The sequence below is a fragment of the Salvelinus fontinalis genome, chromosome 26 (genome assembly GCF_029448725.1).
Source record: "Salvelinus fontinalis isolate EN_2023a chromosome 26, ASM2944872v1, whole genome shotgun sequence".
Lineage (NCBI taxonomy): Eukaryota > Metazoa > Chordata > Actinopteri > Salmoniformes > Salmonidae > Salvelinus > Salvelinus fontinalis.
Window position 1 is genome coordinate 31785362 of NC_074690.1, and position 25290 is coordinate 31810651.

Genomic DNA, 25290 nt, shown 5'->3' on the forward strand with positions numbered 1-25290 from the left:
GTTTACTTTCTAAGTATTTGCAATTAAGCAAATACCCTTGGTTTTATGTGATGCTCTTGGCCATCTTTGTTCATGGAGAGGAACTGTGTTTGGAATACACAAAAGTAAGCCATTGTTTAGTTATGCAGAGAGTACAGCTGTACATTAACATTATCTGGAACATCAGTGATGGCTTGACCTACTATTTAGAAACAGAGTAACCTGGCATTTAATTAGCTAACTGTAGCTGCTGCGGTCAAGCCTCAGGCAATACCCATGAATGAATAGGAGTGTTTGCATGTTCCTGTCGGTGTTTGTGTGTGCATTGCGGCCCGCCCGTAGACCAGGTGTGCATGCCTCAGTTTACTTAGCGATAAGCAGTGAAGCAGCTACACACAGCGAACGCAGCAGGAGATGGAGAGGAAAGAGGCCTGTGGGACTAAATCCTAACCCTTCTCTCTTAACAGTGGAATGAGCAGGCCAATGGAGCACGGTGGTGCAGTACTTCTGCCGGCTCCACAACACGCCATAACATGTTACGCTAAAGAAATTGATTCGTACTTTAACTAGCTACACTTACTCACTTTACAGCTTCATTCAGTTCCCATAGACATCTACATTTTCTCTTGAGTCAAATCAAGCCTTAAATCACATAATCAAGGATTTATCGTACACTTGTGGGATTACACATTGAGGTATCAATTAAAAAAATGAGTTCTCTTTAACATACTGAGGTAGACAATGACTGAATCCCATCTCCTTTATGAGAGCATGTCTGACCTCACCATGATTAATAGTGGGCCCACGAGTGTGAAGCACTGTTGATATCAATTAGCTTATTTGGTTGGAGTGAGTCCAGAATCCTGGAAGGAGATTGGAAGCATTCCAAATGGCACCCTATCCTCAATTTAGTGCACTAGGGAAGAATGGGGTAAGTTGAACCATTTTGTACATTCAGCATCACTCGTCAAGGGAAATATAGTATAGTTTCAGCTTTCAGTAATCGTATGTACTTGATGCACATGGTATACACCATCCATCGAAATGCTTACTTGCAGGTTCCTTCTCGACAACAAGAAATAATAAAAGATAAGAACAAACGTAAGTATAATACAGGAATGTACAATTTATAGTCCAATTTTTACATGTGTTTGGGGAAGGGGGATTAGGGAGCAAGTGTTTAAAAATTGTTCAGTATTTAGCTATCATAATAAGTCTGGTAGTAGCAGTTGTGATGTGTGTGTAGCATGATGTGTGTGTGTGTGTGTAAGGTGCAGAGAATGTAGTATTCTTTCTGACAAAGATATCTACATATATTTCAGGATGTTGTGCATCCCTGGAAATAATCAGAATTCATTCATCATTACAGTTTTGAAAACATAGCTTGTCCCAAAAAAGTGGTCTCTAGGCATAACTTACACCGGTTATGGGGTAAGTTGAGCCACAGGACAGGGTAAATTAAGCAGCCTTCAAATTGCTGTACTGATTGAAATATTACTACTTTCTTTTTAAAACCATGTCAATCTTAATTTCCCAAACACAAATGCTTTTTGGTCTTTTAATAATTTTAAGCATATTTTATCAGAGGCTTATCAACAAACAAATAATTTATACTTTTTAAACACTTTTAACATAGGCCAGGCCGTGTTGATACCTCATATCCCAGCGATAACGCCTTGCATTACACCTGGGAAGAAAACACTTCAATTTGCTCAACCATTGGCTCAACTTACCCCAAGGCAAACATTTTGACTATATTAGCACACACAGCTACAAGGATGCACGTTCATGCTAGGTTAAGGACCTCTTTGAAGCTTAAAGAGACCCCAAACTGATGTATGGAACAATCTTAAAATTATGGGTGAAAAACTGTTTCTTGCTTACCACTTTTTCCATGTGGTTTCTTTCTTCACAGACTCCATGAAATGACGACCTCTTCCTAAATATTTGGTCAGATGATTTGTTGTGTGTGTGGTTTACTAGAAACAAGGGTGGCTCAACTTACTCCTTTCGTTCAACTTACCCCAATCTCCCCTACTTTTGACCAGGGCCCATAGGGCTCCCTCATTCCATCACACAACAGAGATGTATCTACACATAGCCAGAGACGCTATAACTCTGAATGACAGTTATAGCGTATAAATAAGCTCCTCATCAATCTTTTACAACACACACACAGCGCACGCTCACCCCTTTCCTCTCACTCAGTATTTCGTGCTCTAAACTGGCAAGCACTAAATTATTCACGGGTCAATTGTTGGATTAAGAAAGAGAGGGCATGCAACCATCCTCGTCCACAGAAATAAAATAAATAGACTGACCAATCTTCAAAAAGCCTTCTGCTCTGACCCAGTGTACCAAGCACCAATAAGCCACTAGCCTGCTGAATCTGAATGACATAGCTGTGGATGGAAAAACAAGAGAGACCTGTCTATGGGGCTTGGGTGCCCAAACAAACACAGGAATAAAAACCTAGACCCACAGGGGTATATCACATTATATGCCGTTGGCTCTATTGCATACAAAGTCATTTCCTACAAAATGTCACGTGATAAAAACACACATTTTGAAACAACAAAACAATATAAATAATGATAGAATATACTACAATAAATGAACCGCACAGTTAAAAGCCTTGCTTTAATATGCACTGGAGAAGGGGACAAGAAAATCAAGCAGGAAACCAAGTTGAAAACAAGCTGTTACATCACATATTAACTGCATCCTGACCCCACCTGTGCTTCTTGACTCCGTTGCATTGGGCCGTCTTGTCGCCATGGTTAACCTCCCCAGACATGTCGCAGGCGGCGGCGGGTCCCCTGAGGGTGCTGCTGCTGAACAGAGAGGGCTCTCTCTCCTCTTCCTTCACCTCCCCTTCTTCCTCCTCCTCTTCACACGAGTGTCCGGCCACAGACAGGAAGCCGCTCAGAGAGAGAGAATGCTCGTCGTCGGACTCTGCAGGGGGAGGGGGGTGCCAGGGGCCAGAGACAGAGAGGGAGTCATGTCACCTTTGAGCCTAGCAAAGCAAACCAAAAAAAATAACTTAAGTTCTGCATCCTGCCTTCACACTACTCCACCCGGTAGTGACTGACAGAACTCCCTCCTCCTCCTCCCTCCCTCCCTGCAACCAGCGAAACCACAACTGGGAGATAGGGTTCCTATGAGAGGCCACAAAGACGTTCCCCTTCCTCTGGGTGCTGTGTCTGCTGTGGTTAGTACAGTACTCTGGCTCTGTCTCTAACTTAGACTGCATGCTACCGCTACTAGGGACAACACAGATAGTAACACCCAGGAAAAAGGGGAGGGGAAACAGAACAAAGAAGAACAAAGAAGAGGAGCTGAGAGACTATCATAGAATATTGTATAATAGTTTTTGGAGTGCTTCATTTGAGGCACGGGTCACAGAGCTGATATTACCAATACATTTTTGGGGGGCATGCCAATAATGCTTTTAATTAAACAATTTAGCTGGCATGATCGGTTATGGGAACAAGCTTCAAAATCTCTCGTAAGTAGAGCAATGGTATTGATAGATGTAGGTTATGTGGCTTCATCCAATAATAACAAACGGACATGATGCATCTTTATTATGTAAACAAACAAGACTGAAGATGTCAAACATGCTGGTCGATTTTCTCTCTTACATTGAATGTAAACATGGTATTATAGATGCAGTAAGCAGGGTATATTTATAAGAGTAGAGAGAGTGAAAGCTCTGACCAGTAGATCACTGTGGATGGATGAATGATGCAACAATCCCAGAGAACCAGGGATCACTCTAAAATGCACAAACATACTGTATAGCAAAGCAGCACCCACCTATTTTAGCCAGCATACAGTATCAATCACTACTCTACTGCAAGGCTCTAGGGTATAGACTACACTGTGCTGGAGCAGCCCACTACAGAGTTCTACATCTATTTCAGTACTAAAGCATTGTTAGCCACGCATAGAGTAATTACTGTAGTTAACAATTCCATTTAAATCTGGTCATATCATATTCTTAAAGAGGTTTCACTTAACCAGCTCCTTTTGAATTGAGTTGGAATTTTAGAGCCTAGCTACAGCGAGAGATATTTCCACCTGAAACGAGAGAGAATATTTCAGCCTTAAGAAGAAGTGCTAGCTAGCTGTCTCATTAGCCTTGGGATTCATCAGCAGTGGCCATTCTGAGATTGTTACTTCTCTGCAACACTAGTTGTAAGGGCCATTATCCCAACATGGAGACAATTAGCCATTGTAGCAGGTAGCTGATCGTTGGGTAACCAGGCGTGTAACGCAGCGCTGGGATTGGTCATTAGACAGGAAGACATGGAGGGAGGCTGGGGTGGCTGAGGTGCCCTGGGAACCTTCTGGGCACCTCAGCCACCCCGTTAGCATGTGTAGTGAATCATGTTCCGTGCACACTCACACACAGACAGAGACACATACTGATATTGATTCCTGCGTTGTTGGGAAAGATCAAGAATGAAAGGCATTTCACTGTACTTGTGCACGTGACAATAAAAACTTCAAAACTAAAGGAGATGTTTCGTAAATCTGATACCAAAAGGTTTTTTCCAGTAATTTTTTTAATTTTGCATATACTCTGTAAATTGTTTGAAACAGTCATTGTGCATAGAGTTCCATGGTTTGTTAAACTTTGAAATCAACGGTGTTTGTTTGGCATACATTTTAAACTGACAAATCGGAGACCGCGTAATTCCATTACCGTGGAATTTCCCTAGGTCATACATCATTCAGCACATTGCACAATTATCAAGTCAGTCTCTGCAAACTGTATAAAGAAAGAACCAAATAAAGAGTGAAATCTTCCTCAGCCTCAGAGGCTACCGTCTGCTGGAGAGAGATGTGTTACTGGATCCTAGAGGTGTCTGTGCTGCTGATAAAAATAAACAAGGTGTCTGTAAACCACAGCCTATTCTTCAACACAGAAACAACTCCACAGGGGAAGTGGTTTTCATTACTGACAACAGTGTGGAGGAGCTAAGGTTAGGGAGCCAGGTATGGTCAATGAACAATTTAGACTGAAGGAATCAAATCAGCTTTATTGTTCAGAGCTGCAGAGCCACGATAGTCAGCCGGCTCATTTTTTATTACAGATTTACAAGGCTCATTTAATTGGTTCTTATCAAGGTGTAGCTTGTTGCTGTGTACTCTGGAAGTGTTAATACATCGCTTTGTATAGAGGTGCTTATAGAGGTCTTTCAGACATGTTCTGAGTTACAGGTCAATGAAAAACAGAATAGCCTGAAACAAAAATATGTTAATGAAATAATTAATGTCCATTTTTGCGATCTTAAACAGCACCCTATTCTCTATATGCCTATACACACACACTCAACAGACGGACCACGGTCCCGATTCAGACCCAGAATGGGATGAATACGGACCACGGTCCCGATTCAGACCCAGAAAGGGGTGAATACGGACCACGACCAGATTGTAGGAACTCAGTCGGTCTTTCAATTGAATGCTGTTGAGAATTGTAATAGTAGAATGCACAAGGTGCAATTTAGAAATGTGGTAGTGCATGGGCAGTTGTTCTAGTTAAGTAATTCACTGAAAGATCTTAGAGAACTATTTATAACCAGAAATGTCCAGTTGACCAAGTAGCCCATGTTAGCTAGGTAAGTAAGTTAGCCTATCTAAATCCTGTAGTTATCATGGCCAGATTATGTGCCCATGGGTGCCTTGAAGTCACTCAGGTATCACATAAACACACATACAGTACGATATGGCGAAATGTGTGGAATGGCAGGAAATTAGCTTTAAAACAGCTAAATGTTCTCACCACCTCATGGCTAAATGTGTAGAATTGCTGAAAAATGATCTTAACTGCTCTTTGTTCTTTCTGCCAAAAAGAGGAATGTGAACAGTTTGGGGTCGCTAGGTGGGGGTTTATTACTACTGATAAATGAATATATCCATCCGGACATTTGCCACCTAGGAAACTTGTGTGACCGGACCTTCTCAAATACTAGTTGAGTATCCCCGCCCTATATAGAATACTTCTAGAGTTCTGGTCAGTATGGCGCACTATGCAGGGAATAGGGTGCCATTTAAGATGCACTCCAAGGGTTTAATGAAGACAGTTGGGTTTGACTGACCGGACAGGGCATCATAGAAGTCATCCTCTGTGAGTGTGCTTAGCGTGGAGGACCTCCTGCCTTTACAGAGGGATTGCTGGTCTAGTTCCTGGTGCTCTGTAGCTAAGGTCTGGAGAGCCTCTGATAGCAGCTTGTTCTTCTCTACTTCCTGCTCCAACTTCAGGCTCCACACCTGGGACACACACACACAGGGTATATTAGACATGCCATAGTGTGTGGAACATGTGCACAACACACTTGTTGGCACATTAGACAAGACATGGCACAACATGCCATTACAAAACACTCACACGGATAAACATTTGACATTTGTTTTAATGCATTTATAACAGATCATCTGAAAAGCAGATAGTGATAGGTGTGTTTGTGGTATTGATCTCTTCCTCTGTAGAGTTCTGTGGTTGATAATGCTCCTGACGGGCCGGCAGGTCATTGTTCTAACCCCGGCCCTTCAGATCCAGTTTCCCCCACTCTGAACCAAACACCCCAGTCTCAGACAGCACCGTGGCCCAAGATTGAGTGTCTCTCCTGAGCAACCGGAGCTCGGCTGCTGGGAGACAGACTGGATACCCATTCCCCCCTTTCTCTAAAGCTGCTGCTGTGGATCCTCCACTTACCCCAGGAGGAAGAGACTAATAAACAGCAATCTGACAAAACAACACTCTTACCAAGCAACAGCCTACAGTACGTCATAACCTGGGGCTTTGAACACTCAAGAGACAGCTGGAAAGAAAGACAACCTACTTCAAGTTATATTAATAACGTTTCTCTTTTTAAGTGTTTCCAGAGAAAATAAGTACTGTGGTAAATACTGTAAATAAACGTGTAGATTTCCCCTACTGATCTACTGAGAGGAGAAGTCAATTGAATTCTGTAAGTAAAGAAAGCTCAGTGACTGACGACAAAAACAGAGTGAGCCAAGACTCCAGAGTGAAAAGATGCCAAGTCACCTTGGGGAAGGAAGGAAGGCAGCATGAGCCGACAGTCTCCGTCAGAAACTGGAGCCTGTAAATCAACTGTAAATCTGAGATAGCGAAGAGAGGCCACCGTCCCTATAGTAGTACTGTGCACACATTGTCGAGCCTGTACTCAAAGTCAAAAGCAATCAATAACACAACCTCAACAAAACACCTCTAATGTAAAAATCATACTGTAGTCAGTGAGAGGGGTAGGGGACGGACTGTGAGAGTGTACTTGCTATCTATTCTATATGGTTATTTAAAGACAGAGTAATACCTAGGAATTAATTAGTGAATAAAATGACTTGTTTACATAACTATATAAAACAAGGAAGAAAGGGCCTCCCGAGTGGCACAGCGGTCTAAGGCACTGCATCGCAGTGCTAGAGGCGTCACTACAGACCCGGTTTGATCCTTGGCTGTATCACAACCAGCCGTAAATCGGGAGTTCCATAAAGCGGCACACAATTGGCCCAGTGACGTTCGGTTTAGGGGAGGGTTTAGCCGGGGGGGGGGGGGGCTTTACTTGGCTCATCGCGCTCTAGCGACTCCTTGTGGCAGGGCGGGCGCCTTCAGGCTGATCTCGGTTGTCAGGTGAACGGTGTTTCCTTCGACACATTGGTGCGGCTGGCTTCCGGGTTAAGTGGGCGTGTATTAAGAAGTGCGGTTTGGCGGGTCATGTTTCGGAGGATGCATGACTCGACCGTCGCCTCCCGAGACAATATCAAAATTGGGGAGAGAGAAAAGAAAATGGGTAAAATACAAAAATAACAACAACAAAAAGGATAAAAACAACAACTTCAAAATCAGATAAAAACTCCAACTAGAGAACACTTCAATAGCAGAAGAACGTCTGGAGAGTGCAGTCACTATGATATGGTGAACTATGCTCTTTCTTTGAAGTCAGAACACTTACAGATAGAGATAGTAAACACAACTCAAAGTAGTTGCCTTGTAAGTTTACAGTGTCATCCATAGCAGGTGCTGAGCTTTGGTGGGCTAAAACATTCATACAAAATACTCTTCATCCCCTCAAACCCAGACGATGGAGAAGAAACTACTGCAACATTATAATAATATACACTCAATCTTTCCTCTCTGGCTTCTAGCCCAACGTTAATTACCCAAGCCTGCTCCAGTGCTGCGTCTGAGGTCAGAGAGGCGAGGATGACTCCTGTGAATCAATATACTGAGGCAGGTTGTGCTGAGCTTCTTTAAAAACAGCTCTTCTCTCTGCTCAATCAGGTTGGCAGGTGGGGCGTTGAAAGGTGAACCTATCACAATGGGCAGGATCGTTACTTTACCTTGGCTTTGATTGAACAACAACACATCAAACAGGAAGCAAGGCAAGGCAAACGCGCTGCTGTATGTACCTGAAACAACATCAAAATGGAATCCTGAATCCAATAAAACAGGATTTATTTTTGTCAAACCCTAACCTACAATAGGCCCCTATAAAATCTGTAAGTATTTTGCCTGACCCCATTTAGTTTTTTCCCAAATTCCATTTTCTTCATTTTGTTTTTCCAGGTTTCTGTTTTCCTGTTTTTTACTCTCAAAACCACACCTTTCTAATAGGAAAACAACTATACTGAACAAAAATTAACAGCATGTAAAGTGTTGGTCCCATATTATAGGAGCTGAAATAAAATATCCCAGAAATGTTCCATACGCATGAAAAGCTTATTTCTCTCAGAATTTGTGCACAAATTTGTTTACATCCCTGTTAGTGAGCATTTTGCCTTTGCCAAGATAATCCATCCACCTGACAGGTCTGGCATATCAAGAATCTGATTAAACAGCATGATCATTCCACTTGTGCTGGGGACAATAAAAGGCCACTCTAAAATATGCAGCTTTGTCACAACACAATGCCACAGATGTCTCAAGTTGAGGGAGCTTGTAATTGCCATGCTGACTGCAGGAATGTCCAACAGAGCTGTTGCCAGAGAATTACACAGACGGTGAATTCTCCTTGCCTCTTCAGAAATATGCATTCTGTTCATGTCATACAATAAACATGGGAAAATTAATAAACATTCAATACATTTAATTGATTCCCTATTAAGTACAATACATTTTTGAATACTGTTAAATTCTGTTTTGTCTGGATTGCGTCCGCGTTCTCCATATCGCTCCACTAACCTACTAACAAAAACACTAGTATAAACCTACTGTATGTATATGTACTGTATCTTCTTCACTTTCTGAAGGGCGGGAACATCAATTTCCTTTGTGAAATGCTGGTGATTAATTGCCATACTATAAATACATTTGTTGGCATTTGGTTCAGCTGTCTGGCACCTAGCGTCAGAAACAGTCTATCTAGTCTTCCTTCTTTCCCCCCATACAATTACAGTAAAGTAGGCCTGTCAATATTTTACATTTTAGTCATTTAGCAGACACTCTTATCTAGAGCGACAAGCAGAGTTAAGTGCCTTGCTCAATGGCAAATCGACAGATGTTTTACCTAGTTGACTCTGGGATTTGTACCAGCGAGCTTTCTGTTACTGGCCCAATGCTCTTAACTGCTAGGCATATTAACACCAGCTAAGAAGACCTCCTCTAGAGATCTCAATGGAGGTTATGTACTGGTTATGTCTCAATGGAGAGTTGGTATTGTAGCGAGAGGGAGAACATAACAAGATACGCTCTGGTCATAGGTCAGGGTTAGGCACAGTCTGTATGCTCTGGAGGGGGATTTCCCTCCAGAAAATATAAACGCAACATGTAAAGTGTTGGTCCCATAACACATGTGCACCTTGTGCTGGAGACAATAAAAGGCAACTCTAAAATGTGCAGTTTTGTCACACAATACAATGCCAAAGATGTCTCAAGTTTTGAAGGAGTGTGCAATTGGAATGGACTGCAAGAATGTCCACCAGATCTTTTGCCAGAGCATTGAATGTTAATTTCTCTACCATAAGCCACCTCCAACGTTGTTTTAGAAAATTTGTAATAAAGCCCTTGTGTAGGGAAAAACTCCACCCATTGTTGCATGTTGCGTTTATATTTTTGTTCAGTAAAATATCATAAATAAATGAATAGATCAGATATAAAGACATTCAAATTTAGAAACCAACCTACACTACTTTTCAAAAGTTTGGGTTCACTTAGAATTGTGCTTCTTTCTGAAAGAAAAGCATATTTTTGTCCATTAAAATACCATCATAGCCTTCATTTCTCAGAACAAGAATAGACTGACGAGTTTCAGAAGAAAGTTCTTTGTTTCTAGACATTTTGAGCCTGTAATCGAACCCACAAATGCTGATGCTCCAGATACTCAACTAGTATAAAGGCCAGTTTTATTGCTTCTTTAAATCAGCACAACAGTTTTCAGCTCTGCAAACATAATTGCAAAAGGGTTTTCTAATGATCAATTAGCCGTTTAAAATGATAAACTTGGATTAGCTAACACAACGTGCCATTGGAACACAGGAGTGATGGTTGCTGATAATGGGCCTCTGTACGCTTATGTATATATTCCATAACAAAAATCAGCGTTTCCAGGTACAATAGTCATTTACAACATTAACAATGTCTACACTATATTTCTGATAAATTTGATGTTATTTTAATGGACAAAAATGTTTGCTTTTCTTTAAAAAAAAAAAGGACAATTCTAAGTGACCCCAAACTTTTGAACAGTAGTGTATCTACTGACTAAGTGCTGTCTGATACTGAAAGATGCTTTGTTCACATCTTACCCCTCTCCATTTCCCACCTAGATCACAATATGCAAGGAATATCTACTGGCCAGTAGAACATTCCAATCTAGGACATAATTATGAGAACCTTCCATTTTATGTGCATAACATAGGCTGGCCTGTCCTTATAAATAGTACATTCGTTCTCACTCTGCCCGTGAAATAAAACAAGCACTTGTCACCACAATGTTCACTACTCCACTCAGAATAAGGTAGTCGTTCTACTTGACAAGATGGCGCCAACAGACTTGGGTCACCCTGTTTCCAGCTCCTAGCAATCTTTACAGTGTATATTCTTTGCATTGTTATTTCGTACATTATTTGCTCAAAACGTTCTTTATCTTTTGGATATTAGATTGGTGGTCACTCACCAGAATTTCAACACCTATACACACCTTTTCTATTCATATACTGTGCATACCGTCTACACACCAGGGGTTGGAACCAAAATCATTTTCCAATGATTTCGTTCGGAACAGAACTATATTTTTTTCTGTTACACTGTTTCGACCGGCAAAATAAAGTTCTGGAACGGATTGAACCCCCAAAAAGTACTGGTTTATAATTGTTCCTTTTTAAACCTCTGAAATATACAGTACCAGTAAAAAGTCTGGACACACCTACTCATTCAAGGATTTTCTATATTTTTTCCATTTTCTACATTGTAGAATAATAGTGAAGACAACAAAACTATGAAAAAACACATATGGAATCATGTAACAACAAAGTGTTATACAAATCAAAATATATTTTATATTTGAGATTCTTCAAATAGCCACCCTTTGCCTTGATGACAGCTTTGCACACTCTTGACATTCTCTCAACCAGCTTCACCTGGAATGCTTTTTCAACAGTCTTGAAGGACTTCCCACATATGCTGAGCACTTGTTAGCTGCTTTTCGTTCACTCTGCGGTCCAACTCATTCCAAACCATCTTAATTGGGTTGAGGTCAGGGGATTGTGGAAGCCAGGTCATCTGATGCAGCACTCTATCACTCTCCTTGGTCAAATAGCACTTAGACAGCCTGGAGGTGTGTTTTGGGTCATTGTCCTGTTGAAAACCAAATGATAGTCCCACTAAGCCTAAACCAGATGGGATGGCATATTGCTGCAGAATGCTGTGGTAGCCATGCTGGTTAAGTTTGCCTTGAATTCTAAATAAATCACTGACAGTGTCACTAGCAAAGCATCTCCACACCACCTCCTCCATGCCTCACGGTGGGAATCACACATGCAGAGATCATCCGTTCTCCTACACTGCGTCTCACAAAGACACCGGACGTGGTGCCTGTCCACCGGACGTGCTACCTGTCCCAGACCTGCTGTTTTCAACTCTCTAGAGACCGCAGGAGCGGTAGAGATACTCTTAATGATCGGCTATGAAAAGCCAACTGACATTTACTCCTGATTATTATTTGACCATGCTGGTCATTTATGAACATTTGAACATCTTGGCCATGTTCTGTTATAATCTCCACCCGGCACAGCCAGAAGAGGACTGGCCCACCCCTCATAGCCTGGTTCCTCTCTAGGTTTCTTTCTAGGTTTTGGCCTTTCTAGGGAGTTTTTCCTAGCCGCCGTGCTTCTACACCTGCATTGCTTGCTGTTTGGGGTTTTAGGCTGGGTTTCTGTACAGCACTTCGAGATATTAGCTGATGTACGAAGGGCTATATAAAATAAACTTGATTTGATTTGACAAGGCAGTTGGAACCAAAAATCTGGAATTTGGACTTTGGACAATATTCAGTTGCTACATATGAGGCGACAGTACAGAATGTCACCTTTTATTTGAGGGTATATTCATACATATGTTTTACCATTTATAAATGTACGGTCAAATAGCCCTTACACAGCCTGGAGGTGTGTTGGGTCATTGTCCTGTTAAAATAACGAATTATAGTCCCACTAAGTGCAAACCAGATGGGATAGCGTATCCCTGCAGAATGCTGTGGTAGCCCTGTTGGTTAAGTGTGCCTTGAATTCTAAATAAATCACAGGCAGTGTCACAAAGCACCCCCACACCATCACTCCTCCTCCATGCTTCACGGTGGGAACCCCACATGCAGAGATCATCCGTTCACCTACTCTGCGTCTCACAAAGACACGGCGGTTGGAACCAAAAATCTCAAATTTGGACAGATTTCCACCGGTCTAATGTCCATTGCTCATGTTTCTTGGCCCAAGCAAGTCTCTTCTTCTTATTGGTGTCCTTTAGTAGTGGTTTCTCTCCAGTAATTCGACCGTGAAGGCCTGATTCACGCAGTCTCCTCTGAACAGTTGATGTTGAGATATGTCTGTTACCTGAACTCTGTGAACTATTTATTTCGACTGAAATTTCTGAGGCTGCAGCAGAGGTAACTCTGGGTCTTCCTTTCCTGTGGTGGTCCTCATAAGACCTTCACGTCTTAAAGAATTTATGAACTGTCGTTTCTCTTTGCTTATTTGAGCTGTTCTTGCGATAATATGGACTTGGAATTTTACCAAATAGCGCTATCTTCTGTATACCACCCCTAACTTGTCACAACACAACTGATTGGCTCAAACACATGAAGGAAAGAAATTCCACAAATTAACTTTTAACAAGGCACACCTGTTAAATTAAATGCATTCCTGGTGACTACCTTATGAAGCTGGTTGAGAGAATGCCAAGTGTGCAAAGCTGTCAACAAGGCAATGGGTGGCTACTTTGAAGACCTCAATTGAGTCTAATAGCAAATGGTCTGAATACTTATGTAATTAAGGTTGTTTTTTTATTTGTAATAAATTAGCTAACATTTCTAAAAACCTGTTTTGGCTTTGTCATTATAGGGTATTGTGTGTAGATTGATGAGGATTGTTTTTGATGTAACATAACAAAATGTGGGAAAAGTGAAGGGGTTTGAATACTTTCCGAATGCACTGTACACACATACAGTACATACACTACATGACAAAAAGTATGTGGACACCTCGTCGAACATCCCATTCCAAAATCATGGGCATTAATATGGAGTTGGTCCCCCCTTTGCTGCTATAACAGCCTCCACGCTTCTGGGAAGGTCTGAACTTCTGTGCAGGTCAATCAAGATCTTCCACACCGATCCCGACAAACCATTTCTCTATGGACTTTGCTTTGTGCAGGCAAGAAATTTGTTGGAAAGGTGGCATCCTATGATAGTATCACGTTGAAAGTCACTGAGCTCTTCAGTACAGGCCATTCTTCTGACAATGTTTGTCTATAGAGATTGCATGGCTGTGTTCTCGATTTTATACACCTTGTCAGCAACGGGTGTGGCTGAAATAGCTAAATCCACAAATTTGAAGGGGTGGCCACCTACTTTTGGCCATGTAGTGTATTACTGCACTGTTAGAGCTAGAAACTTAAAAATTCTGCTGCACCTGCGATAAAATCAGCAAAATGTGTACACGATCAATACAGTTTTATTTGACTCGTCTTTGTAGCTTGTCCTACTTGTCTTTGAAGCTACTGAAACTAAATGAACTCATGTTGCAGCAGGAGCCCGAGCCAAGGCTCGAGCCCATGTGTAGCGCAAGCTTTGTTCTGGAGAACCATCTGGGAATACTTTGTGGTGTAACGTGCCCCAGTGCTATTTCTCTCTCCTCCTCACCCCCCATCCTCTCGCCTCAGCACACAAAGCGCTATTTTAAGCTCTACTGAGACTGAGGCTCTGTGGCTGTACTCTGCGTTGGAAACGCCTGGGACAATCACAGCCCTCTGCCTTCCTACCCGGGACCCTGAAGCTGCAAGCTTTAACTTTGTTTTCACGCAAGATGGGAAAGAGATTATGGGGCAAATGGACCCCATCGAGGCTGTACGTAAATTATTCAGCAAAATGGGGTCATGGCTTCTTTACCACTAAGCGGTTTAGTCTCTCCACTCCCTCCCAGTTGTGCATTTAATTAAACATCTAATTAAACATCAAAACTACTAAACGGTTTTTAAAACAATTCTAATAACATGCACATTTAGACAATTAGTCCAAACACAATAGATGTAAACACAGATTCTTTTTTAACCCATCAGATATTCACTGAAATATAGCACATAAAACATTTTAATTTGGGTGGGAATTCAGGTATTCAATTTGTCAAATTTCAATTTTGTGTTATTAGAATGCACTCATACAGCGCATTCGGAAAGTATTCAGACCCCTTGACTTTTTTTAACGTTACAGCCTTGTTCTAAAACTAATTAAATATTTTTTCCTCCTCACCAATCTACACACAATAACCTATAATGACAAAGCAAAAATGGTAAAACAAAATTTACAAGAAATTTAAAACAAAAATAACTTATTTACATAAGTGTTCAGACCCTTTGCTACAGTATGAGACTCGAATTGAGCTTAGGTGCATCCTGTTTCCATTGATCATCCTTGAGATGTTTCTACAACTTGATTGGAGTCCACCTGTGGTAAATTCAATTGATTGGACACGATTTGGAAAGGCGCACACACCTGTCTATATAAAAAGGTCCACGTTAGAGCAGGTGCACGTTAGAGCAAAAACCAAGCCATGACGTCCAAGGACACTACAAGCTAGGCACACCTGTATTTGGGGAGTTGCTTCCATTTTTTTCTGCAGATCCTCTCAAGCTCTGTCAGGTTGGATGGGGAGCGTTGCTGCACAGCAACTTTCAGGTCTCTCCAGAGATATTAGATCAGGTTCAAGTCCGGGCTCTGGCTGGGCCACTCAAGGACATTCGGAGACTTGTTCTCAAGCCACTACTGCATTGTCTTGGCTGTGTGCTTAGGGTTGTTGTCCTGTTGGAAGGTGAACCTTCATCCCAGTCTGAGGTCCTGAGTGCTCTGGAGCAGGTTTTCATCAAGTCGGCTGCTCTGGACCAGGCCCAAATTCCCAGGACTCGAAAGAGGAAGCAGCTGCAAAAAAAGAGGCAGGCGAGGCGGAATCCAGACAAGACTACGTCGGCGAACAAATAGACTGCCATTGCCCTCTGTTCTGTTGGCGAACGTGCAGTCACTGGAGAACAAACTGGATGAGCTCCATTCGAGACTAGATCATGGGACCTGAAAAACTGTAATATAGTTTCTTAGAATCGTAGCTGAACGAGGACACAAATCAGACCATGATTCTATCCTTGTGCTTAGAGGCAAAATCTCAAACAGGAAGTACCAGTGATGGGCTCAATACAGAAGTGGTCCGATGAATCGGATGCTAAGACACAAGACTGTTTTGCCAGCAGACTGGAACATGGAATTTACCATATCAGTCACCGGCTTCATTAATAAGTGCATCGACGAAGTCGTCCCCACAGTGATTGTACGTACACACCCCAACCAGAAGCCATGGATTACAGGCAACATCCGCATTGAGCTAAAGGCTAGAGCTGCCGCTTTCAAGGAGAGATACACCAATCCGGACGCTTATAAGAAATCCCACTAAGACTTCTGACGACCCATCAAACAGGCAAAGTGTCAGTACACGACTAAGATTGAATTCCACTAGGCCGGCCCCGAAGCGTGACAGATGTGGCAGGGCTTGCAAACTATCACGGATTACAAAGGGAAACCCAGCCGCGAGTTGCCCAGCAACGCGAGCCTACCAGATGAGCTAAATGCCTTCTATGCTCGCTTCGAGGCAAGCAACACTGGACCATGCATGAGAACACCAGCTGGTCCGGATGAATGTGTGATCTCGCCGATTTGAGTAATCCCTCTAACACGTTAACATTTACAAGGACGCGTACTCAGAGCATGCGCTGACCTACTGGCAAGTGTCTTCATTGACATTTTTAACCTATCCCGGTCACGGTCTGTAATGGGTTGATCCACCTCAAAAAGCACAAGGAAGAGGATTGACACCCACCATCTCAGGTTGTTCTGAAATCTTTTCTTTATTATTTGTATTTTAACCCTTTTTCTCCCCAATTTCGTGATATCCAATTGCGATCTTGTCTCATCGCTGCAACTCCCCAACGGGCTCAGGCGAGTCGAAGGTCGAGTCGTGCGTCCTGTGAAACGTGACCCACCAAACCAAGCTTCTTAACACCCGCCCGAATGTGTTGGAGGAAACACTGACCAAAGTCAGCCTGCAGGCGCCCGACCCGACACAAGGAGTCACAAGAACGTGATGAGCCAAGTAAAGCCCGCCCAGCCAAACCCTCCCCTAACCCGGACGACGCTGGGCCAATTGTGCGTTGCCCTATGGCATTCCTGGTCACGCCTCAAGCACTGCGATGCAGTGCCTTAGACCGCTGCGCCACTTGGGAGGCCTGAAATTGGTTCTGTTGTTATAAACAGATAAGATTAGCATTTCTGTAATATTATTTTGTTTAAATATAATTTGGTCTCTGAGAAATAAAAAAAAAGCTAATTGATAGCATCTAAAGTGGGCATTTCTATTTTTAGGATTAATATAATTTTCAATAAATATAGTACCCAACATCCGATTTGGAGTTAGAAATGAGGAATCCAAAGGAATATTCAATAGCCACCCATGGACCCTCCACACCCCAAGCCAATCCCACCCCAACAACGAGTATACAGTATCAGTTCTCTGTCTGACAAATATTATGGAGCTGCAGCTCTGAGTGTTGTTTCTTTATCCTATGTAATGTACTCCCAGTGAAATTGGTAGTTTTTTCCCCCCGACAAATTAGTAATTGAAGTTGTTTATGTCCCATTTTACATCCTGATATTACCAGGTTCTGACCACTAGATGGTGCTGTTCCTGCTAGAATGTGAGAAAAAAAATTGAAGACCCCTCAACGTTAAAGGGATAGTTCAGCCAAATTACAAAATGACATTGGTTTGCACTCCACACTGCCCTCACCCATCTGGACAAAATGAATACCTATGTAAAAATTATGTTCATTGACTACAGCTCATCACCAAGCTCAGGACCATGGGACTGAACACCTCCCTCTGCAACTGGATCCTGGACTTCCTGATGGGCCGCCCCCAGGTGGTGAGGGTAGTCAACAACACATCTGCCATGCTGACCATCAACACAGGCGCCCCTCAGGGGTGTGTGCCTAGTACCCTCCTGTACGCCCTTTTCATCCACGACTGCATGACTCGAACACCATCATCAAGTTTGCTGATGACACGTCGGCGGTAGGACTGATCACAGACGATGATGAGGCTGCTTATAGGGAGGTCATCAGAGACCTGGCAGTGTGGTGCCAGGTCAACAACCTTTCCCTCAATGTCAGCAAGCGAAATGATCTGATAATGGACTACAGGAAATGGAGAGGCGAGCTTCAAGTTCTTCGGTGTCCACATCACTAAGGAATTAACATGGTCCACAGACACCCGGACATTTGTGAAGAGGGTACAACAGCGCCTCTTCCCCCTCAGGAGGCTGAAAAGATTTAGCATGGTTCCTCAGCTCCTCAAAAAGTTCTACAGATGCACCATTAAGAGCTGGCTGCACCACCGCTTGGTACGGCAAAAGCAAGGCACGCCACCGCAAGGTGCTACAGAGGGTGGTGATTCGGCCCAGTACATCACTGGGACCAAGCACCCTGCCATCCAGGACCTGCATACTAGGTGGTGTCAGACGAAGGCCCACAGTATTTTCAAAGACTTCAGCCACCCAAGCCAAGGTCCAGAGTTTTCCCTTGTAGTGGGGCAGCTTGTGCCCTGGCCCTACCAGTAAACAATGACTGTGGCCAGGAGTTTTTCCTAATCTGAGTCACCCAGTCTGGAAAAACTACTGGCTCTACCTAGATTACATGACTGTGGCCCTGAGTTTTCCCTGGTCAGGTCAGGTTTCCTAGTCAAGAAAAACTCAGGGCCCTATTAATCATGACATGTGAAGAATGGCTAGGTAGGCAGCAGCTGCAGCAGTAGTGACAGTGGAATGGAGATGATGGAAGGATTAGGTTTGCTACTGTCCATCTCTCCCTCCTTGACACTCTGCTAGGTGTCTTAATCCCATTAGTCTGATCTAACACATCCAACTCAGAGAGGGAGCCGACACATCGTAGTACTTGTTCAGACTTATCATGTGATTTCTTGTCAAAGCATCTAATCCCCTGTGTCGGCTGTCGAGCTAGTGAGCCCGTTTGACACTCACTTTGTATCTCTCACTGTGGACAGAATCTTCCAGAACACTATAGTCTTAACCTAGATATTTTATCTATCAGACAGAACTAGCCCAGGACCAGCAAACAGAAGGCAATGTATCCAACCACTGTGGGGTCATTGAAATACCACCTCAAACTGTTATTTTTAAACAGTGATCTACTTTTTCCAGACATATTTGTTTCTTACAATGAAGCTGATGAAAGATACTGGTTGATGAATACAGTCATACCGTCAATAACTTACTGCATTCAAACCGTATTTCAGAGAAACTCTACTTTCATATAACCTTCCCTCTGGGTATGCCATATAGCACCCGATGTTAAAGTCCAAGTTCACTGAACACAGTATTAAGGTAAGCACTGTTTGTCCTTACTGTATTGCTAAATTCTCTAAATGTTTAATCTCTTCTCCAGGTACTTTTCCTAATGCTCTAACGAAATGACAGAGTACACTTCAATGAACCCCAATGTCATAAAATAACTCAGAATTCCAGATAAAAGTCAGAAATGCACTGAACACTATGCGAACCCCTCTTCGTGTGTACTCAATGCCCCACTTCACCATCAGAGCAGTCAAGACAACTTGTTCTGAATGTAAAACGCCTGTTTAGAATAATCTCCTACCTACAACATTGAAAAACGACACACCTGAACAATCTTCAATTACAAAGCCCCACAATGGAACAAGCAGGGTCTACAGAGACCAGTATACTGCAAATAGACCCAGTAGAAAATGAAAACAAAGAGAGGATGTTTGTCTGTACCTGTGCGGATGGAGGGCCTTGCTGTCGCCGATCCTCCTTTCTCCTGTCCGGGATGCTCTGCTGGGTGGTGGAAGTGTGCCTGCTTGCGTGTGTGTGTGTGTGTGTGTGTGTGCACACGTGTGTGTGTCTGTGTGTGTCTCAGCCTCAGTGTTAATATGCATACGCTTTAGTTCCGTCTCTAAACGTGCAGCGTTTCCCTTGACTGAGTGTGTGTGTGCTTGGAGGAGCGTGGAAGTTTGTGTGTGTGCGCGTGCCTGTGCTGATCTGCGGGCCGAGTGCAGAGCTCAGCATAAAAGAGGATCTTGCTCAGCTCTGTCCTTGCTGCAGGCTCGCGCCAGTGATTAATAAACTGTTGTACTTATGTCCCAAGGGCATGGCCTGGCCACTAGGACAGGTGTAAACACACACACCCCTCCATACTACACACATACACAGCTATCAGCCCTTCCCAATCCACTACCCCCAGTCAAACTCAGCTACTGGCCAGTCACAACAGGGGGATGGGCTAGAGGCTTCTATAACCCATTCACCATGAATGAATCAGCCAATAAGAACACAGCACGTAAACAATTGTGTAAGCATCAATACGAGTGAACGGGCTAGATGCTTTTCATCAATGAATTTTGAATCACATAGTATCACAGCCTGTTTGGTCTTTTTAGGACCAATTCCCCCCTTTTTAACAGAGGCATAGCGTGTCCTTTGGTTGGAAAGATGATAGATGCTCCACATAAAACAGCCCTCTGAGTAAAAAAAGCAATGTGACCAACAAATTGCTTAAAAATAGCCTGGGTCGCATACAATTCAAACCACGTCTTAGGGGGAGTGTTGCTGATCTAGGATCCTTTTAGATTATAATGAATATGATTATATGTACAGGGGGGACCTGATTCTAGATCAGCACTCAGATGCTTTATGACTGAGGTGAGATAGAGTTTTTTTTTTTTTTTTTTTTTTTTTTTTTACCGTTATTTTACCAGGTAAGTTGACTGAGAACACGTTCTCATTTGCAGCAACAACCTGGGGAATAGTTACAGGGGAGAGGAGGGGCATGAATGAGCCAATTGTAAACTGGGGATTATTAGGTGACCATGATGGTTTGAGGGCCAGATTGGGAATTTAGCCAGGACACCGGGGTTAACACCCCTACTCTTACGATAAGTGCCATGGGATCTTTAATGACCTCAGAGAGTCAGGACACCCGTTTAACGTCCCATCCGAAAGACGGCACCCTACACAGGGCAGTGTCCCCAATCACTGCCCTGGGGCATTGGGATATTTTTTAGACCAGAGGAAAGAGTGCCTCCTACTGGCCCTCCAACACCACTTCCAGCAGCATCTGGTCTCCCATCCAGGGACTGACCAGGACCAACCCTGCTTAGCTTCAGAAGCAAGCCAGCAGTGGTATGCAGGGTGGTATGCTGCTGGCCAAGGTTGAGGGGTGAGGTGGAGGTGAGGTTGGAGGGGTGAGCGAGATATAGTAGTTACCGTACCTCCTGTTGTTTGGAAAACAGGCCCAGACAGAAGTGTAGGGCAGAGCTGGTCTCCCTGGAGAGGTCACTGGTCTCCCTGGCCTTCAGCAGGAGAGGAGTAGCCAATGCTGGGACACAGAGGAAAGAGTTAGGGCGAGGAGAGGGAAGAGTTAGGGCCATAGAGATATACAGGCAACACTATACAGTTCTATCTAATTCTGTGGCTAGGCCTTTCACACCATCCGACAGTTACACACATTACATAAATGTTTATTTTAACCAGAGGTTAATCATATCCCAAACTCTTCATTGAATAGTGGTCCTTGCTGAGGCGTGTTCTATAGAATTTACAGGGTTAATACATGCCAATATCAGTAAAAGGGGCACTGTGATTGAATGACAAGATCATTTAATCGACTTTAACATATGGTCAGATTGTGTTCAGGAAGTGGTCAGGTATGCATTCTGTGCGGCTTTCTCCTCAGTCCGGACGCAATCAGGCTACCGAAAGCACATACAGTGGTCGACGTCATCAGCACTTCTCCCACAAGTGTCCAGAAAATGTGTGTTTTGGGACCGAGAGGCATTTTTTCATTATATTGTAGGAGGAAATATGTCCATAGTGTGTTAGCTGACCTCAAATGCTAATCAGCTAGCTAATATAAAACATGTTTTAAAAAGAGTTATGCTAAACCATTTGCAATCCCTTTAGCATTGCATGCTAGTTAGCTACAGAGGTTAGCTGGCTAGTTAGCTAATGCCATCAGTTGTTGTTGTTATTTTCCTATTTTGCCTATTTCACCGTTTGTAGAATGCATACTGGCATTTGAAAATAGCGTGGGAAAAGGGAATCCGGACACGGTAACCACATTTAAATGTAGGCGTAGATGCATGGCGCGTTCGGAATTCCATAATCAGAACTCTATTATCAGAATACTAAAGCTGCATGAACTGTCAAGTCTACACACGGCCATAGACCAACAGACAGTAAATGAGAGAGACTGGCAGAAGCTGTGAAGGAGCAGTGAGAACATGAATAGGAGATCTCTTACTGTTGTTCTCCTCATTCTTCACCATGGACAGAAAAATAGACACTTGAGTCTCCAATTTCTGCTGGCAGGCTTCAGCAGTCTGCAAAGGAGCAAGAGAGACACCTCACCTTGTGTAAGTACACACTGGCCGTACACAGCTTTGATAGGACGCTATTCACTTTTCTTGGCACACGGAACCTTGTATTCAACACTATACTTGACAGTGGCCGGAATTCAACAATGAAAATGTAAGACCTGGGCACTGTGATTGTCTTTCACAGATGACTGATGCTTGAGCCGTCATCCGAAGGCATTTACAGCCAACGCGATCTAAATAAACATTAGGGAAATTGCCTTTAAAAGTCTATTGTAGTGCAGATGTTAATCTGTGTTGGTTTGAATCCCGGTCTGATTATGTGTGTGTACGTGTGGCATTAGGTATAAAATATACTGCTGGTGGAAAAGAATTGCGCTGACCTGGAGGGAGTCTGTTAGGTCCCCCAATGTATCTTCATCCCCCTCCTCATCCTCAGTGGTCTGCTCCTGGGTAGTGTTACAGCTGCTGTAGGCCGTATGCTCCTCCAGGGCATCCAGCCATCTCTGCACGCATGCACACACAAACAAATAAATCACACCAACAAAAAAGAAAATAGGCCTATATGTTGTAAACTATGAAGTGCGGTGTCCCAAACCACATATTATCTATCCTAGGAGAACTTCACTTTTCTGATAGCCTCTGGATCTGTCTTAGATGACACCTTAAAGTGATGGAGACTGTGATCAAAGCACCGGAGGCTGAAGAAGCACTTGTCCCATGCTTTTACCTGGAGGAATATGAATCAAATTCAGTGAAACATAAACAATAGTCAATATAGATATGAAAATAGGTATTTCTAATATCAACATAATGTGATTAAAATGCATTCCAAGAATGGAGGTGTTGGGTTTTGGAGGGTAGGCCTATAAGTGACAGTAAAGGGTTGACTGTATTTTGTGCTGTCCACATCTCAATGTTTGGTAAAGCATTGACCACAGCACCCTGGCCTGGTGCCTACCTACCCTGCAGTGAGCTTTCATCAGAGCCTTCGCGCCTTGCTTCCGGACATCCGCCACAGCATCAGCTCTAGAAACAAACACAGACAGAAAGATTACGATATCAAGAGCTTTTCACTGTACTACCTCAAGCTCTTCAGGGGAAAACAGGAGGAGCAAGGTGCTGTGTATGCAATAGGGAGGGGAGAGAGAGAGAGAGAGATGGGGAGGAAGAAGGTTGGAGGACTCACTGTCTAGGGTACCAGGACAGGACCCCATCTTGAATGACCACCCAATGGGAACGCCATGCCAGGAACCTGGAACTCTGTATTGGACAGGGCCAAAGACAGCATCGCTATATTATACTAAAGGATGTCAGTTTTCAGAAGTTTCAGAGTAACACTAAACACTACTGGTCTATACTGTACAAATTTTACAGTAGGTACTGTATGAAATCATTAAATTACATTCAAGAATGTACAGAATATAGGAATATTTGTTGTGAATAAAACACAAGAATACCTTCCATAGGAGGCCTTCAAACTTCTGCACACCACTAACTGTATCCTTAAGGGAAGAAAAAACATTTCTGTTTCATGAGTATATTGTAAGTCATGATTTCATTGAAAACTAGAGCATTGGACCGATGCTTTTAACAGTATCAGCAGCTTTTCACTGCAGTGTTCTTCTCGCACCTCACCTTGTCACGACTGCCCTCCAGAATCTGCTTAATCTCCTCACTGCAGGCCAGGTCAAACACTGTTTGGTCTGCAACAGAACCAAGCCATTTATCAGACCATTATCAATTACCTCTATCTAAAAATCTCATTTAGCTGTACAATATATAAGAATATGATATACGAACTGTGTAAATATTATTGTTGTTGTCTTTCCATTATATAAAACTATTTTTTTAAATTTTTTATTGAATGTAATATCTTATGTTGTTCATGTCTATAACTGTTCTGTACCTCGTCATGTATTTGTACGTTTTATGTGGACCCCAGGAAGAGTTTCTGCTGCATGGGCAGATGCTAACGGTGTTCCAAATAAACTAAACTAAACCTCCTACCAGCTGACAGGGAGGGAGGCAGTGAATACACCGCATAAGATGTTCCCAAATGGCAACCTATACCCTATATAGTGGGTTACTTTTGATCAGGGCCCATAGAGATAGGGAAGAAGGTGCCATTAGGGACGCAGTCAGACACCAGCTAAGTAGGCATATCGTTTGTTTTGCAAATGTGGTAATCTATACACCTCTTCTTTTTTTTACACATTATGAAACTTAAGTGATGATGATTTCAAACTACATCTAGGCTCTATCAAATGTAATATCCATGCAAAGTCCCACTTAAAAAATATATAATATTTTTCCATACAAAGGATGTGCATGGTGAGGATAAGTCAATTATGGTTTACCCAAAATTCTGTGTGTTTTTATTTCCTCAGTGGACATATCAGTAGGGAAACAAACCACTCTTGTTCTTCATGCTGGAGCTAGCTCCACACTTGAGCAGCTTTCCAACACACTGCTTCTGCCCCCTGTAGGCAGCACAGTGTAAAGGCGTGTTCCCCTGCAGGTCTCTACAATCGATGTCAGGGGGCCGCTTCTTGCTGAGCTGAAAAAGGAACATCTAAAGTGAATGAATTAAGCACATGGTGTCTTAACATTCATAAAACATGCATGCATGTATGTAAGTCAAATCCGCATGTAAGTAATCAATATAGCTATGTGCAAACTACATAGGTCCTCAGATCCTCAAAAGGTTCTACAGCTGCACCATTGAGAGCATCCTGACTGGTTGCATCACTGCCTGGTATGGCAACTGCTCGGCCTCCAGAGGGTAGTGCGTACGGCCGAGTAAATCATTTGGCCAAGCTTCCTGCCATCCAGGACCTCTATACCAGACGGTGTCAGAGGAAGACGCTAAACATTGTCAAAGACCCCAGCCACCCTAGTCATAGACTGTTCTCTCTGCTACCGCACGGCAAGAGGTACCGGACCACCAAGTCTAGGTCCAAGAGGCTTCTAAACAGCTTATACCCCCAAGCCATAAGACTCCTGAACATCTAATCAAATGCATTGCCCCCCCTCTTCTAACACCACGGCTACTATGTTATCTATGCATAGCCACTTTAATAACTCTACCTACGTGTACATATTACCTCAATTACCTCGACTA

The 25290-nt window shown here is 43.0% G+C and overlaps 1 protein-coding gene across 1 annotated transcript in view; it reads right to left on the minus strand.

The window, feature by feature from the left end:
* The window catches only part of LOC129824119 (oxysterol-binding protein-related protein 1-like), a 40466-nt gene that overhangs the window by 12789 nt on the left and 2387 nt on the right, over positions 1–25290 (minus strand). Inside the window, exons 7-17 of the mRNA XM_055883471.1 lie at positions 24582–24726; positions 23805–23872; positions 23627–23671; positions 23356–23429; positions 23132–23195; positions 22795–22896; positions 22550–22672; positions 22094–22172; positions 21063–21169; positions 6090–6261; positions 2715–2934 (exon numbers count right to left, since the gene is read on the minus strand). Of these exons, the coding sequence (XP_055739446.1) occupies positions 2715–2934; positions 6090–6261; positions 21063–21169; positions 22094–22172; positions 22550–22672; positions 22795–22896; positions 23132–23195; positions 23356–23429; positions 23627–23671; positions 23805–23872; positions 24582–24726 (1199 nt within the window). The remainder of the gene's footprint in view (positions 1–2714; positions 2935–6089; positions 6262–21062; positions 21170–22093; positions 22173–22549; positions 22673–22794; positions 22897–23131; positions 23196–23355; positions 23430–23626; positions 23672–23804; positions 23873–24581; positions 24727–25290) is intronic.